At 33.6% G+C, this 14,685-nt stretch overlaps 2 protein-coding genes across 3 annotated transcripts in view; both read left to right on the top strand.

The window, feature by feature from the left end:
- LOC104698867 lies at nucleotides 9,267-10,148 on the top strand. Its single transcript, XM_010414254.1, has one exon. It carries the CDS (start codon nucleotides 9,267-9,269, stop codon nucleotides 10,146-10,148), a length of 882 nt encoding a protein of 293 aa, XP_010412556.1.
- The window catches only part of LOC104790771 (serine/threonine-protein phosphatase 6 regulatory subunit 3), a 10,384-nt gene continuing 8,562 nt past the window's right edge, over nucleotides 12,864-14,685 (top strand). Inside the window, exons 1-6 of one of the 2 annotated variants that reach the window (XM_019246707.1) lie at nucleotides 12,864-13,153; nucleotides 13,608-13,711; nucleotides 14,020-14,106; nucleotides 14,228-14,303; nucleotides 14,418-14,492; nucleotides 14,595-14,648. In XM_019246707.1, the coding sequence (XP_019102252.1) occupies nucleotides 13,115-13,153; nucleotides 13,608-13,711; nucleotides 14,020-14,106; nucleotides 14,228-14,303; nucleotides 14,418-14,492; nucleotides 14,595-14,648 (435 nt within the window). In that variant the 5' untranslated portion in view covers nucleotides 12,864-13,114. The remainder of the gene's footprint in view (nucleotides 13,154-13,607; nucleotides 13,712-14,019; nucleotides 14,107-14,227; nucleotides 14,304-14,417; nucleotides 14,493-14,594; nucleotides 14,649-14,685) is intronic. The other variant, XM_010516558.2, reaches the window with a different exon arrangement.

Genomic DNA, 14,685 nt, shown 5'->3' with positions numbered 1-14,685 from the left:
TAAACATTAAAATTGGCATTTTAATCGAATCTATCATCACAAAAATATAAATATTTGGTGTGATTCTTCTCATTAATTTTCTCTTATAATATGAGCAAAATAATTTGTTTATATCTTTGATTTTAATCCTTTTGCTTTTTTACTAATGGCATGAAGTATATAACACAAAAATTAAAAGGTTTATTTTTTTTATTATAATGGCATGATTGTAAATAACAGTTTAACCTAAAGCTTTAATGTCTTTTTCCAAATTATATGTGTTGTTTGAGTAAAAGTTTGGTTGGAAGTGTTGTTTGAGTAAATAAACAACTTATAAGTGTTGTTTGAGTACTTTTCTCTTAATTTTACATAGCGTTTCAAAACAATACAAAATATATACTATAGTTGAAAAAAAGTTTTTAAAACTAAAATATGACCAACTAACCATAGAGTTTGACACAGTACAATAGTGACCACATTTTTTTGTTTCTTGAAGAGGAAGAGATTTGTGTAAGAGATATAAGAGTGAGCACATTTTTTTGCTAAATGTTATGTCGAGAGATTTTGAGTGTGAGGGTTTTCTTGTTTTATTCTCTTTTTTTTGGTCAAACAAATAACTTTTAATAAGTTAAACTATACTGAAACAAAATATTTTGGGGTCAAAATTTTCTACTACGAACCAAATCGATGAATTTTGTGATTCAAGTTAAAACCTGTTTGTAGATAAACAATTTCTATTATTTAAAAAATATTAAACTACAATTTGTTACGATTAGCTATAAATCTAAGCTGTATCTTTTTGTAATTGTTTTCCGACAGAAACTTACAAATTTGCCACAAAATAACCTATCTAAAAATTTGTGACTATTTTGTAACTTCGTGTAGATAATATTTGTTATAAATGATTTCGTAGCAATTTTTCGTAACTATATGACCAGTTTTTCCTAGTGTAGTAATTATCATCACAATATAAAAACGAGAGTAAAATTATTGTACAAGTAATATCTATACATCTATGAGAAGTAAATAATATACATTTGTCTATCGCTCCCCCTCAGTCTTAGTGTCATTTCGAATGATGTTGAGACTGTTACGAAATTCATTGAACAGAGTTGTTGGTAGTCCCTTAGCAAAGATGTAAACATATTGTTGTGAAGATGGAAAATGTAGAACCTTAACAGTGCTAAGGACGATACGCTCACGAACAAAGTAGAGGTCGATCTCAACATACTTCGTGCGTTGATGTTAGACTAGGCTGGAAGAGAATTACACGACACTAACGTTGTCCTAATACACCAAGGTGGCTTTTAACAAGGGATGTTGGAGCTCAAGAAGAACGTTATGGAGCCATGTTATCTCTGTGACGGCGTTGGTGATGCCTCTGTACTCGGCTTCAGCACTGGAACAGGAGATGATGTGCTAGAGTTTATGGACAATAAAGTGATATTGTCGCCATGGAAGATGCAATGGCTAGAAGTGGAACATCGGGTAGTTGGAAAGCCCGTCCAATCAGCTTCGGTGTAAGCGACTAAACCGGTGGAAGATGTTGGGTATAGGTGGAGCCCGAAGTCAAGTTTGCCTTAAACATACCAAAGAATACATTTTAGTGCTCTAATGTGAATCTCACAAGGATTATGCATAAATAAGCAACCTTGTTGGATGCAAAAGAGATGTCCGGTCTAGTGAAGGTCAAAAATTGGAGGGCACCGAGAAGGCTGCGGTAGAGTGTGGGATTAGCAATGGAGAAACTAATGACGGCCTTCGAGTTTTGTGCGAGTATCCGCCGAGATTGTGCAAGAATTACAATGTTTCATATTGGCACGATGTATTATGTCTGCCGCATAGTTGTGTTGATTGAAAAAGAGGCCATAGGAGTTTCATTTGAAGTTAGTGAATTTCCCTAAGGTCGGTCATCTCAAATTCCTTGCTAAGGGAAGAAATTATATGGTTAAGGAGTTGCATTGATGAAGTAGTGAGACCAATATCGTCTACATAAAGAAGAAGATATGTTGTGCATTTGTTGTGATGGTAGATGAAAAGGGGTGAGTCGAATTTGTTTTGGACAAAACCAATACAACGTGCATCTTGAGCTTGGTTCCATGCTCTTGGGGCTTGTTTGATACCGTAGAGGAATCACCGTAGTAAGCAGACGTGGTCGGGTTTTTATGGATCACCAAAACCCGGTGGTTTATGAATGTACACCGTTTCGTCGTGGGTACCGTTGAGGAAAGCGTTTTAATGTTGAGTTGGTGGATTGGCCATTTGCGAGACAGATAGTTTGAGAACAAGGTGGATGGTGGCTTGCTTGACGACGAGATTGAAAGTTTTGTCATAATCGATACCCGCTTCTTGTGATTTTCTATTTGCCAAAAAGCTTGCTTTGTACCTAGAAATGTTGCCATCTACACAAAATTTATACCTAAAAGCCACATTGAACGCACAATATTAGTGTTTTGGAACCATGGTACAATATCCCACGTTCTCTATTTAATTTGAGCGTTATACTCTTCATGCATGGCTGGATTCTAGTTTCGATCCTCTAAGGCTTCAAGATGAGAGAAAGGAGAGGAGAAAGGATGAATGAATAGAGAGTGGGTTTTTGGGCCTGAAGATACCTCGTTTACTGCGTGTCGTCATAGGATTAAATGTCGCAGGTAGAGGAGCCACATGTGGAGCTGGAGTTGGCAGGGGTACCAGTTCTAGAGAGGGCAGTGACTGTGTATTTTAAATATTTTCGACATTCAGAAGAAGATATGCAGTGCACGTGTTGTGATGGTAGATGAAAAGGGGAGAGTCGAATTTGTTTTGGACAAAACCAATGCGATGTGCATATTGAGTGAAGAGTTGGTTCCATGCTCTTGGGGCTTCTTTGAGACCGTAGAGGGATCACCGTAGTAAGCAGACGTCGTCGGGTTTTTCTAGATCACCAAAATCCGGTGGTTGATGCATGTACACTGTTTCCTATTGGGTACCATTGAGGAAAGCTTTTTTAACGTCGAGTTGGTGGATCAACCATTGGCGAGAGAGAAAAAGTTTGAGAACAAGCGGATGGTGCTTGGCTTGACGACATGACTGAAAGTTTTGTCATAATTGATACCAGCTTCTTGTTGTTTTCTATTCGCCAATAAGCGTGCTTCGTAACTAGAAAGGCTGCCATCTGCACCAAATTTATGCCTAAAAAGCCACATTGAACAAACAATATTAAAGTTTTCAGACCGTGGTACAAGATCTCTTTTTAATTTGAGTGTTATACTCCTCATGCATGGCTGGACTCCAATTTGGATCCTCTAAGGATGGTAGTATGAACAGAGAGTGGTGTTTTGGGTTTGGATAGCTTATTTACTGCGTGTCATCACAGAATGAAATATCGCAGGTGGAGGAGCCACATGTGGAGCCGGAGCCGGCGGTGTAATACCCGTACTAAACCTACAAATATACGGGAGGGACGCAAACATGACTATTCGACCAGCGAGGGAAATAAACCAAAGGAAAAAAGATGACCTAAGCTCAGTAGAAGAGATCCAGAGCACTTGTCCCGACAGGTTATTACTCAGAAAAATAACCCAAAGACGAAAGACACATTAAGATTGCTGAACGACCTAGCTGAGAAGAATCGTTGAAGAAAAGAATTTTTATGAAAGACGAGAGTCAATCAGTAGCTAAGAGGTCTAGCATCAAAAAGCTCTGCATAGATAATTTAATGATATACGCTAAGGTTCAATAGGAGCCGATAGCCGTTTAGCGAGAGAAGCTATTTTTTCGGTAATTAGTCCAGCGACTAAGATTCAGTTGTGAAGGAAAAAAATGAAGCACTCAGTGGGCTAAGGCATATGATTAAATCAGATAAGAAGCTTGAAAGGTTTTAGCCAAGAATAATCAGCCAGTTTTCAGAGTTTTAGAGAATCTACCCAGAAGCTACTCATAAGAGTGCTAACGAGCAGAATTGGAATTCTTTGCTAAGTACAAGCATGAAATAAATTAAGAGGATCTTGAGGAATTTGTGGATGTTGTAACAAGAAGTAGAAAATCAATCTGAAGCTCATAATATTTTTTTTTTTTTAGGAAATTAAGTCGCCAGAGACTCTTTTAGCTGATCACCGAAAAGAAAAGTGATACGGTTAACTTTATTTGAGCTTGAAAATTTTAGGGAGGCTAAAGGAAGATAAAATATGGAATTTTATCTTCAAAAATCAGATTTTTTATGGATGATAATAATGATACATAAAACTGGTCAAAACGGGATATTTCCAACAAGAAACGAGTTATGGTTTGTAAGAGTTAGGCTTAGAATCTGTTAGAAAAGTTTTGATTGGTCAAGAGGAGACTAAATGGTTTATTCTTAGCCAAGATAACATGATAAGAACCTTGGTGAGCTGTAATGCCATGTGTTGGCATAAAAAATGGATAAGCATGGCCAAAAACAGAATGGCGAATTTTGATTGGCTGAGAACTGAACGTGAGTCACTTGTTTAGGTGACTAATCACCTCAGCACCGACCCTAGAGGAGTATAAATACCCGGCCTTAAGTAAACCAAAAATCTACCTTAAACCTTAGTTAAAAGTCTTAGTTTGGTCTTGAAGATAGCGGAAATCTCCGAGCATCTCAAGGAAGTTTTTGAGGAGTTAGGAGGTTGTTAGGTAAGTAGCTTAGTCTTACTTCAGTTTCCTTTCTAGCTTTTTCATTTTAGATCCCAGCCTAAGCGGATTTTGATGATGCGAAATCTAGAGCTTTCGAGTTAGCTTGGATCTAGCTAGTCGGAGACGTGAAACCAAGCCAAGTTCCAGCTAAACCTTGTGAGTACCAAACACATGTGAAGTAGCACATGTTTAGGTTTTATTTATTTGTTTGATTTGCGTGTTAGGTTAGGTTTCAGTAGTTGATTGATTTGTTTAGTTGTTGTGTTTATTATCGTAATTTCTTAGGGTATATGTTGCATGTTAGGTTAATGTTCTATAGCTCATTATCATTGTTGTGTGCTTTGTTGGATGTGGTTATTATTGAGTGATTTGTTTGTTGTGAGTAGTATAGTTGTTAGTATAATCGGTTATGCTATCATTATAGCCATTATGCTGCTCGTTTATTTGCAAGTCAATAATTGGTAGCTATTGATGTGATTGAGATGACTTGTTTGATGTTGTGATTTATTTGTTATTTGTTATGATAGGAAGCATGGTAGTTTGTTTTGTGTCGTTTGTGTTAGTCTTGCTTACACATGGCTAATGTTTGTTTAATTGATTGCTAGTTATTGTTGCAAGTATTATTAGATATACTTGTATTTTTGGGTTGAGTCATTAGTCTTGTTAAGATTTGGTAAGACGATAACATGATTGTCCTAATTGCTCAGATTGGTTAGCTACAAACGAGCACTACTTGACGAAGTAGTAAATTTTGCTGTAAGGAAATAGGTCCCTTATACACTGTTTTGGAAAGGGATGTGATCCTTCTAGCCTATGTGGCTAAGGGTCAGGGAAGCATTGCCTGGTGGGAAATCCATATTGCAAAAGATCAAAGACCTTAAGGTGATGTTTATTAGTATTGTAGAAGTAGCAGTGTGAGTTGTTGTGCAGGCACTCTTTATTTGAGTACTTAAGCTTCTTTAAGCATTTGTTTGATTGTGTGATTCTCTGATTTACTTAATGCATGTGTTGGTTGCATTAGTTTCTTGTTTGTTGTTAGAGTCCAATTTGGGTATTGTTTAGAGGTTAGTTAGACGGGTTAACTGAGTAATATCATTATGCTACCTTTTGTTTTGCAGTTATTCCCTTTTAGGTAATCCCCTAGCTGTCGTGGTGATCATAGGCTGGCCAGATTAGATGATTTACAGCTTTTTGCTAAAAAATCGAAAATTTATGTATAGTTTTCTTTATAGGCCTGGGAAAGTATACTTGTTTTGGTAACGATTTAAAGTACAATATTATACTAAGTAAGAATCGGTTTTATCTAAATCTGAAAGCGTTAAAATGATATATTAGTCCTGTCCGGACTGATACAACTCGCGACCGTGGTACGGGTTGAAAAGCCTTAGGCTATGATCGAGAGGTAAAGATACTCGAGATCGGTTGATTTGGGCAAACGAATGCGTTCCGTGAACCTCTCTCGACTGATTTCGGGAGTCATAAGTGACACCCTTGTTTCGTTTTAGTTATAAAACGGTATGGGGGTGTTACAGGCAGGGGTACCAGTTCTGGAGAGGGCGGTGGCTGTGGATTTTCCAAGGTATCCAGTGGTTGTGTATTGATGATTCGAAGAAGCGGTGAACTTGGCAAAGGCACAGATGGTTCATGGGTGATGGAGAGAGAGTTCTGAACTATGTTGGTGAAAGGAAAATTTGGCTCATCGAAGGTAACATGTCGAGAAATAATTACCTTGTGTGTGTTAAGATCAAGGCAGCGGCATCCTTTGTAATATAAGTAGCCAAAGATCCGAAGATGATCGTAGATTGGTGGTTTGTCAAATAGTTTGGTGTATGGAGTTTCATTGTTGATAGAGGAAGATTGGAGGATTTTGAAGAGGTGTGCATCAGAAGTGCCCTCGATTCAATATGGAGGTGGCATTGATGCTTGTAAAAGGATGGAACGAGCACAGTTGTTAAGTGTTCGGCTTTCCAGGTTCATAGAAATAAGTTCCATTCAAGTAATTTTAAATTTCAGGTTGGATTCAGGTAAACACCCATTGGGTATAGATAGTTTGGTGTTATATCCAAAACCTTTAAATATATTTCACGTTTGGATCAGATTTGGTAGTTTATTATTCGAACCAAAGTAAAATCTTCAAAATCAATCTAAATTCAAAGAAACAAAAAAAAATCAATTCAAATTCATTAAAATAATTATAATCATCAAGAGAAAAAACCTAAGTTATCAACCAAATTGAATTCATGAAAAGAAAAAGACAATTCTAAATACCAAAACACCAAATTCACAAGCCGATAGTTCTTAACTTTGTAAAACATCAAATGACATCATATTCAATGTTATAATCATATGATCTATCTAAACTAACATATGAAATTAACATATATGAAAACGAAAACTAATTTATCTTGTAATAGTGATTATAGAATTACTTACAAAACTTGTAAATTGACTCAATCTATCGTTAGGTAGATATATAACTTTGGATGATTTCGGGTATTTGTTTATGTGTTCGGGTGCCGATTCATTTACTAAAAACATCCAATCGAATATTTTTAAGTTCGGATTCTAGTTTAGATCAGATCTTTTGAATCGAGTTCGATTTAGATTTTCATGTTCAAATATTTTGTGATCTCTAAAGATAAAACCTTGAGGTGGAAAAAATCACACACATTAGAAGCTAGAATTGAAAATTGTGTTCGTCACAACTTTGAATCACAGTTGTTTACCTCTTGCTCCTAAAATGTGTACGAATGGAAGCAAAAATGGATAGAGGTCAAGGACATGCCAATCAAATTGGATCTGATGGTTTGGGAGAAGATTTAAAAGTATTGGAGTTTGGAGAAGACAAATGCCACTTCAAAAACAAACTTAAAACCGTGCCGAAAATATATGTGTCGTACAAAATGATATTGTCAAAAAATCATCAAAAATTATTACGTGTCCTTTCGAAATGCGCTGAAAATTGTCAAAAATCGAATTTTTTTTGGAAAATTGTTGGAATTTAACGTGTTTTTCAAAACGATGTATTTTTGTTAGCGATTTCTCGACGCCCTTCCAAAAAAAATTTTAGACAATGTAATTTGTCGAAAAAGTATCAAAAAAAATTATATGGCCCAAAGCCCTCACCAACAGGTCTAGATTTTTTACCGAAGGCTTAATACTAGAATAAGTAGAACACTTGTCACCTGCGGTACCAAAAGACGAGGTAGTATTGTACTTTTGAAAATATCAATTGGTAGTATTGTACTTTTGAATAATTAGGGATGACATTGTCAATAATCTATACTATGAAAGATAACCAACTCTCTCCATTTGAATGACACGTCAATAGTGAAGAGAGTGTCACCTGTCTATCCTCATTAAAAGTAAACAAATCTAAACTTAAAAAGAATATGAAACATCTTTCGTGTCTTTTATTTATTTATTTATATCATAAACAGTTTCAATATTTACATAAGAAATTTAGAGAGGTTTACAACATGTTTAAAGAAAATAGATGCATCACCAAAAAACAAAAGAGCATCGAAAGTGAAACAAAGAACCACTTCATTCTCTTGGTGTAAACCATGAATATATGGGGCATATGGTTTAGGTGTTACAATTTTGTCAATAGTTTGAAGAGTTGCAGCAGAGATAGAGATATTGGTTAATATTGTAAAGAAATGTATGAAATTTTCTCCCTAAACAAATAAATTTTTACATATAAAGAAGATTTGAGTTTTGTTCACTATCAAATGGAAGATAGTTGAATAAACCTATAAAATGTTGGTTTAGAAAAATATAGAGACAAAGAAAAATATAGTTGAATAAATTCATGACTGTTGGTTTTCATATTCTAATATATTGAAGTTGTCAAAAAGAAAACTGAATGAAATTCTTATTAAAAACCAAATTCTATAGTTAGATTCAAAAAATTGAAGAGTTAACATAAAAGGAAGATGTCTATCTTACTTATATCTATTACAGAGTTAGCCAAACTGCAATCTTTGATAAAAGAAAATATTAGTGTTTCATAGTATTTAGTTGAAAAGCTTAAGTACGAATATATCTAAATACTTATGTTTTTTTTGAATGAATGTAAAATCAACCAAAAAAATCTTTGTTACAAAATATGCATCCTTAGATTAAGTTTTCATTTAAAATATTTTTTGTGAATTTTAGACAAAAATTGTAGAATTTTTAAATCTCATAAAAAAGTTGTTCATGTATTTAATAATTCAATTACAAAATGAGAAACGTATGTGAAGTATTAAAATAATCAACATTAAATTATATTTTCAAGATTTTCACAAATAAAAAAATAAACAAAGATAAACTCTACATAAAAAACAAAGATAAACTCTACATACAAGATAAACTCTACATTAAAAACGATAAGCCATAAGCCTGCGCATATCGCAGGTATTCATCTAGTATAAATTATAAAAAGAGTAATAAATCTACCAAAAAGGGTAGTAAATAGTATATAAAATAATTATATAATCTTTTAATATTTCTGTCTATATTTCAAAATTATTAAAAGTATATTTACCAACTTTAAATTTCATAGTCCACTATATAAGTACATACTGTATAAATGAAAACATACTTTTTTATACATTCCAATTGCTTTCACGTTCTCCAAATTTTTTCTACAATCAAATTCGACTATGTCGTCCCCTCTCAACACCGAACAACTAAAAGCTTTTCATGCTCAAGATAGAGAGATATTCTCTAAACTGGTCCTGAAATTCTCAAGACCTCCAGCTGAGTCTCTTCTTGTCATGGCCACATGGCTTTGGCTTGAGGACTTTGGGTTTCAAAACATCTTCTCAATCATCGTGGCTCTGGCTGATCCACTCCTTGTGGCTTTTGCTGATGAGGCTGTCTCATGCTTTCAGTGCCTTGAATCTACCGATCCTCCAAATGGGTTAAGTCAAATCCCTCTCACTACACAATACTTTAAAAACGACATATCCATTGAACTAATCCACAAGAATCGGTATAGCGCTATCACCGGAATCAAGAACTTCTTGAACACCGTTTGTTCTAGAATCTTCTCTGACATCCTTCAACGAGTTCTCCCATCTTCTTCATCATCATCATCTTCCTTCGGCAGAAGACTTCGCCAACCTCTTAGCATCCCTGGTTTCCCTCATCCGACTTTTGGGAGCATCAACGTAATGCTTGACAACAACTCGTTTTTCATCCCTAATGGTCTATGGGGATGGAATGCTAACTGCATCGCAACTGAGAATGACCGCACCTTGTTTCTTACATTTTCTCGTGGGTTTCCAGTAACTCATGCAGAGGTATATGAACTCTTCACTAAGAACTTCGGAGAAAATTGTGTTGAGAGCGTTATCATGCAACACGACTACAAAAACGCTTTCATCTGCCAGCACGAACAATCACTATTCGCGAGGCTTATGTTGGATTCGGTTGCTACTGTGGATCGCGTACTCAATGGCGAGCTGAAAAGAAGGTTTGGGTTGTACGGGAAACACATTTGGGCTCGTAAGTATAAGAATAGGACAAACCTATCTAATTGATCTAATAAAGCAAAACAAAATCTTTGTTTTCTCTTTTGTTGTGTTACCTTTGTGATGCCAAAAGTGTTTTATCTTATGTTGTAGTCTAATAAGTGATCATCTATGCAACGACGCAACCACGTTTGGTTTTTTTATTTTATTTTAAACGTTTTGAAACTCAATACTTGAATAAAAATACATCTAAAGGCATTTTTTTCTTTCAAATCAATACTTTAATTTGATTTAGAGTCTAATATACTAATGGACTCATAACTAGGCATACCCAAAATTCAACCGTATTTGAGACCGTAATCATACCGTATTTAAACCGTAACCAGACCATATCTGATTAAAATGGTTAAAAATCATAATGTTAACCGTAAATATATGGTTAAATTATATTAACCATAACCGCGTTAATTAACTGTAACCGTATCAAACTGTTGGTTAACCGCATAATTAAATCGTAATTTGTTAACCGTAACCGTTTTAAAAACATAATAAAATATATTAATAATTATTTACTTAATATGAATCATATGATTTATAGAAATGAGTACACTAAAAAGGTACATTAAACCGACTTTCTTTTATATTATATCATCAAATAATATAAATCATATCATATTATCAAATAACCGTAACTATAGATAGTCGTAACCATATAAACTAGAGCCGTATTAAACCGTAATCGTTTTAACCGTTTATTATTTAAACAAAATTTCTAACTGATAGTTAATAAACCATAACCATGATAATCGGAAGTGTGATAACTGTAACTGTGGTCATGCGTACTCACGACACAATGCCATTATTTACGATTACACACCATATACAATCTTTTAATTTAATATTAAGAAAAAGACTTCTAAAAGAAAGTCGATTTAACACTAAACCACAGTAAACCAAGCTTCTAATCTCTCCTAACACAAACTAGGGTTTGTTAGCATTTTAGTACGTTTTTGAAATTTAATTGTCAAAAACATACATACACTATTTATAATAGAGAGATGAGGGTGTTGTGAGATAGATGGTGGTAGAGATAGAATTCTGAGTAGGGCCTAGGGGAAGGAAGAACATTACTAAAAGATCCTAGTCAATAGTTTTGGGAAAAAGAAGAGAAGAGAGTGAGGGAGAGAAAGCGGAGAAATAGGAGAGACAAGAAGTTGGTTTGATTTTATTTTTTATTTTTTATTTAAAAAAATTCTTTTTTCTTATTTTCTCCCAACAATCTAAAACAAAAATGCTAGCTAATTAAAATTTATTTTTAAAATTTTTAAAGATAGATAAAAATCTATGTTTTTTTTTATTTGTAATTTGATATGTAGTTTGTTTGATGATTTTATTTGAAAATGTTAAATATGTTTTACAAATTTTGTATCATGTACATCTTATTAAGTGTACAGATGTCTGTACACATTATTAAGAGTACAAATGTGTGTACATATTATTAATAGTACAAATATCTGTACATATTATTAAGTGTACATGTAATTTGTTTAATTCTTTGGGTTCTAGATGTCTGTAAAAATGTTTGTAATGCAATGGTTTTGTAAAAATTACATCTGTACACTTAATAATATGTACAGACATATGTACTTTTAATAATGTGTACACACATCTGTACTCTTAATAATGTGTACGGATACAAAAGATATATATAATATATTTAAAAATTATTAAACAAAATTTATATCAAATTTTAAAGAAAAAAATATAGATTTTTTTGTATTTAAAAGTTTTCTAAAAAAAATTACATTAACAATTATTTGAAAAAAATCAAAAAATGAAGAGAAAAGAGAAATACAATGGCATAAATGTAATTAAGAAAATTGCTTAATGGCAAAAAAAACTGAAAAAATAGACAAACAGTGATAAAAGTTGTTTTTTCTAATTATAAATAGTGAATGTATCTTATTTTTTATTATTTTGAAAAATGTATTATTTTGCCAAATATCTCCAGAGTCAATAGTCGGTTAAACAGAGCAACGATTTTGAACAAAACTAAATTGAAGAAAATTTGGTTGTCGGTTTGGTTTATATTCACTTGGCTGAACCATTCGACATATTTCAGTTTAAGTTCAATTTTTCTGGTTAAGTTTGGGTCAAACCGATCAATTTTTTGGTTATTGTTTTTAAAACTAATAGGACTTTATCAAAATAAATTGATCATTTTGTATCAAAAAATTAGATCGATTTTACTATTACCTGAATTTAACTGAACCGAATTATTCGAATTTAACCAAAATTTTTAAAATTTCGGTTAATGTCTGTTTTAAACCGAGAATGAAGGCAAACTAAACCGACTGTTTCGGTTAATTTAAGTTAGTCGTCATCATAATCTAATTCGATGAGACACCAAAATAATAATATTTTTTTTCTTAATCGTTTTATTATTATTATTTTTTGGTGAATCATGTCTCTCCGAGATTAGTTTTTTTTTTTTTTTTTTNTATATCAAATTAAATCGATCATTTTGTTTCAAAAACTTAGATCGATTTGACTATTACCTGAGAATTTAACTGAACCGAATTATTCGAATTTAACCATAATTTTTAAAATTTCGGTTAATGTCTGTTTTAAACCGGGAATGAAGGCAAACTAAACCGACTTTTTCGGTTATTGTAAGTTAGTCGTCATCATAATCTAATTCGATGAGACACCAAAATAATAATATTTTTTTCTTAATCGTTTTATTATTATTATTTTTTTGGTGAATCATGTCTCTCCGAGATTAGTAATTTTTTTTTTTTTGGACGCTTTCTAAAATTATGTGATTTCTCATTTGTGCCTCTCCTTCTTCTTCACCACCACCACCACCACCACAAATTAGGGTTTTTTCAGGCGAGTTTTCATTTTTCTTTTCACGAGTGCCCTGAGATTTTAGTGATTGAGTTTGGCTCTAAGAAGAAAGAGATCTAATTAGCAGCTCCCGTGTTCTTTCTTCTTCTTCGTCTTCATCATCCTCTTTGTTTTTCTCTTTCACCATGTTCTGGAAGTTGACTGCTCTCTCTGCTGCTTCTCCGGTGAGTTCAACAAGTTCTCTCTACTTATGAATACGGAATTTGTTATTCTGACTTTGATTCTCTCGTTTCTGAATCTGCTTTGTTCGTACGCAAAGTGAATATTGGCTGAGATTGTTTTTGAGATTTCGTTTCGTTTTCTGAACTGATTTGATGTGGATGTTAGTTGTTTTGGTAACTTCTTACTCCGTTTTGGTTTCAGATTACGTTTACTGCTTCGAATTTGTTGTTTTCATAGTCATGTTGATGTCTGATTTCGGTTTTCAAATGTTTGCTTATTGCTTCATTATGATTCATTTCTATTGAGGTTCTGAGGGAAACAGTTCTTTGAAGCTGGTAATGTAGTTTAGAGAAGAGAGAAATATAACAGGGAACAGTAAAGTTTCGGCGGTGAATGTGGAGTTCTTATTCATTTTTCAGTCTTTTGTTTTCCTTATTTATTACATGCGATTGACAGGTCGAATCCATATTAGACAAGGAAGACTTCACTTTGGAAGAACTCTTGGATGAGGAAGACATAATCCAGGAATGCAGAGCATTGAACAGCCGGCTCATCAATTTGTAAATTCATTTTTTAGGCGTCCCCTCTTTTTTTAACCTTGTTGTTGTTTATGTGTAGATTTTGTTATATTTTTAGTTTGTACTATGACATGTTTCTTCTGTTTATATTAACCATTTCTTAAAAAAGATTGAAGAGGATATTCTATCTAGCAGATATTGCACGGAAGTTAGATAGAATTACTGCGTACTTCTTTATGTTTTCTTTGCAGGATCACCCTGGTTTACTATGGAAGTTTTAGTTTCTCATAGTAGTAGCAGGAGTTGGAATGTTGGCCTTTTATGCTCTTATTTTATATGCTCATTTGCAGTCTGAGAGAAAGAGCTCAAGTGGAACAGTTATTACGTTTTATTGTTGAAGAATCTCCTGAAGATGCTGATAGCAAGCGTGCTTTCAAGTATGTGCATTGTGGACAACTTCCCTTGCTTTTGCTTATTTACTTTATACCTGATTTAGAATATTTCTGCGAACTATCTTGAACTGAGATTGATTAACTCTAAAGCATGTTTTTCTATTAGGTTTCCTTTCATCTCCTCTGAAGTTTTGACCTGTGAAATTGATGTTATTCTTAAGACTTTAGTGGACGAGGAGGAGGTAGTGTACTAATTTTCTTCTTCCTTTATTGTGATGAATGCGGAACCTTGTTAGTTTGAGTTTGATGTTTCTATTCCTCTGGTCTCATTTAATGGTTTGTACTTCCTGTTGCAGCTTATGAACCTACTTTTCTCCTTTTTGGAACCAAACCGTTCCCACAGTGTGATGCTAGCTGGGTATTTCAGCAAGGTTTGTACACTGTTAATAGTTCATTTTAGAATTCTAGTTCTTAAACGATTTTTGGTTTTGATGTCTCCACAAGTTTGTTACTTACTATACATTCGGGTATAGGTTGTCATATGCCTCATGTTGAGGAAGACAGTCCCGCTGATGAACTATGTAAAAGTAAGTTTTATTTGGATATTTATTTGAAAATTTTGCA

This window comes from Camelina sativa, chromosome 6, assembly GCF_000633955.1.
Source record: "Camelina sativa cultivar DH55 chromosome 6, Cs, whole genome shotgun sequence".
NCBI lineage: Eukaryota > Viridiplantae > Streptophyta > Magnoliopsida > Brassicales > Brassicaceae > Camelina > Camelina sativa.
The sequence above is the reverse complement of the archived record's forward strand: the minus strand, read 5'-3'. Positions and strand labels throughout refer to the sequence as shown.

What these genes read in the sequence shown, in the direction of transcription:
- LOC104698867 (XM_010414254.1), top strand. Translation starts at nt 9,267, where the DNA reads ATGTCGTCCCCTCTCAACACCGAACAACTAAAAGCTTTTCATGCTCAA.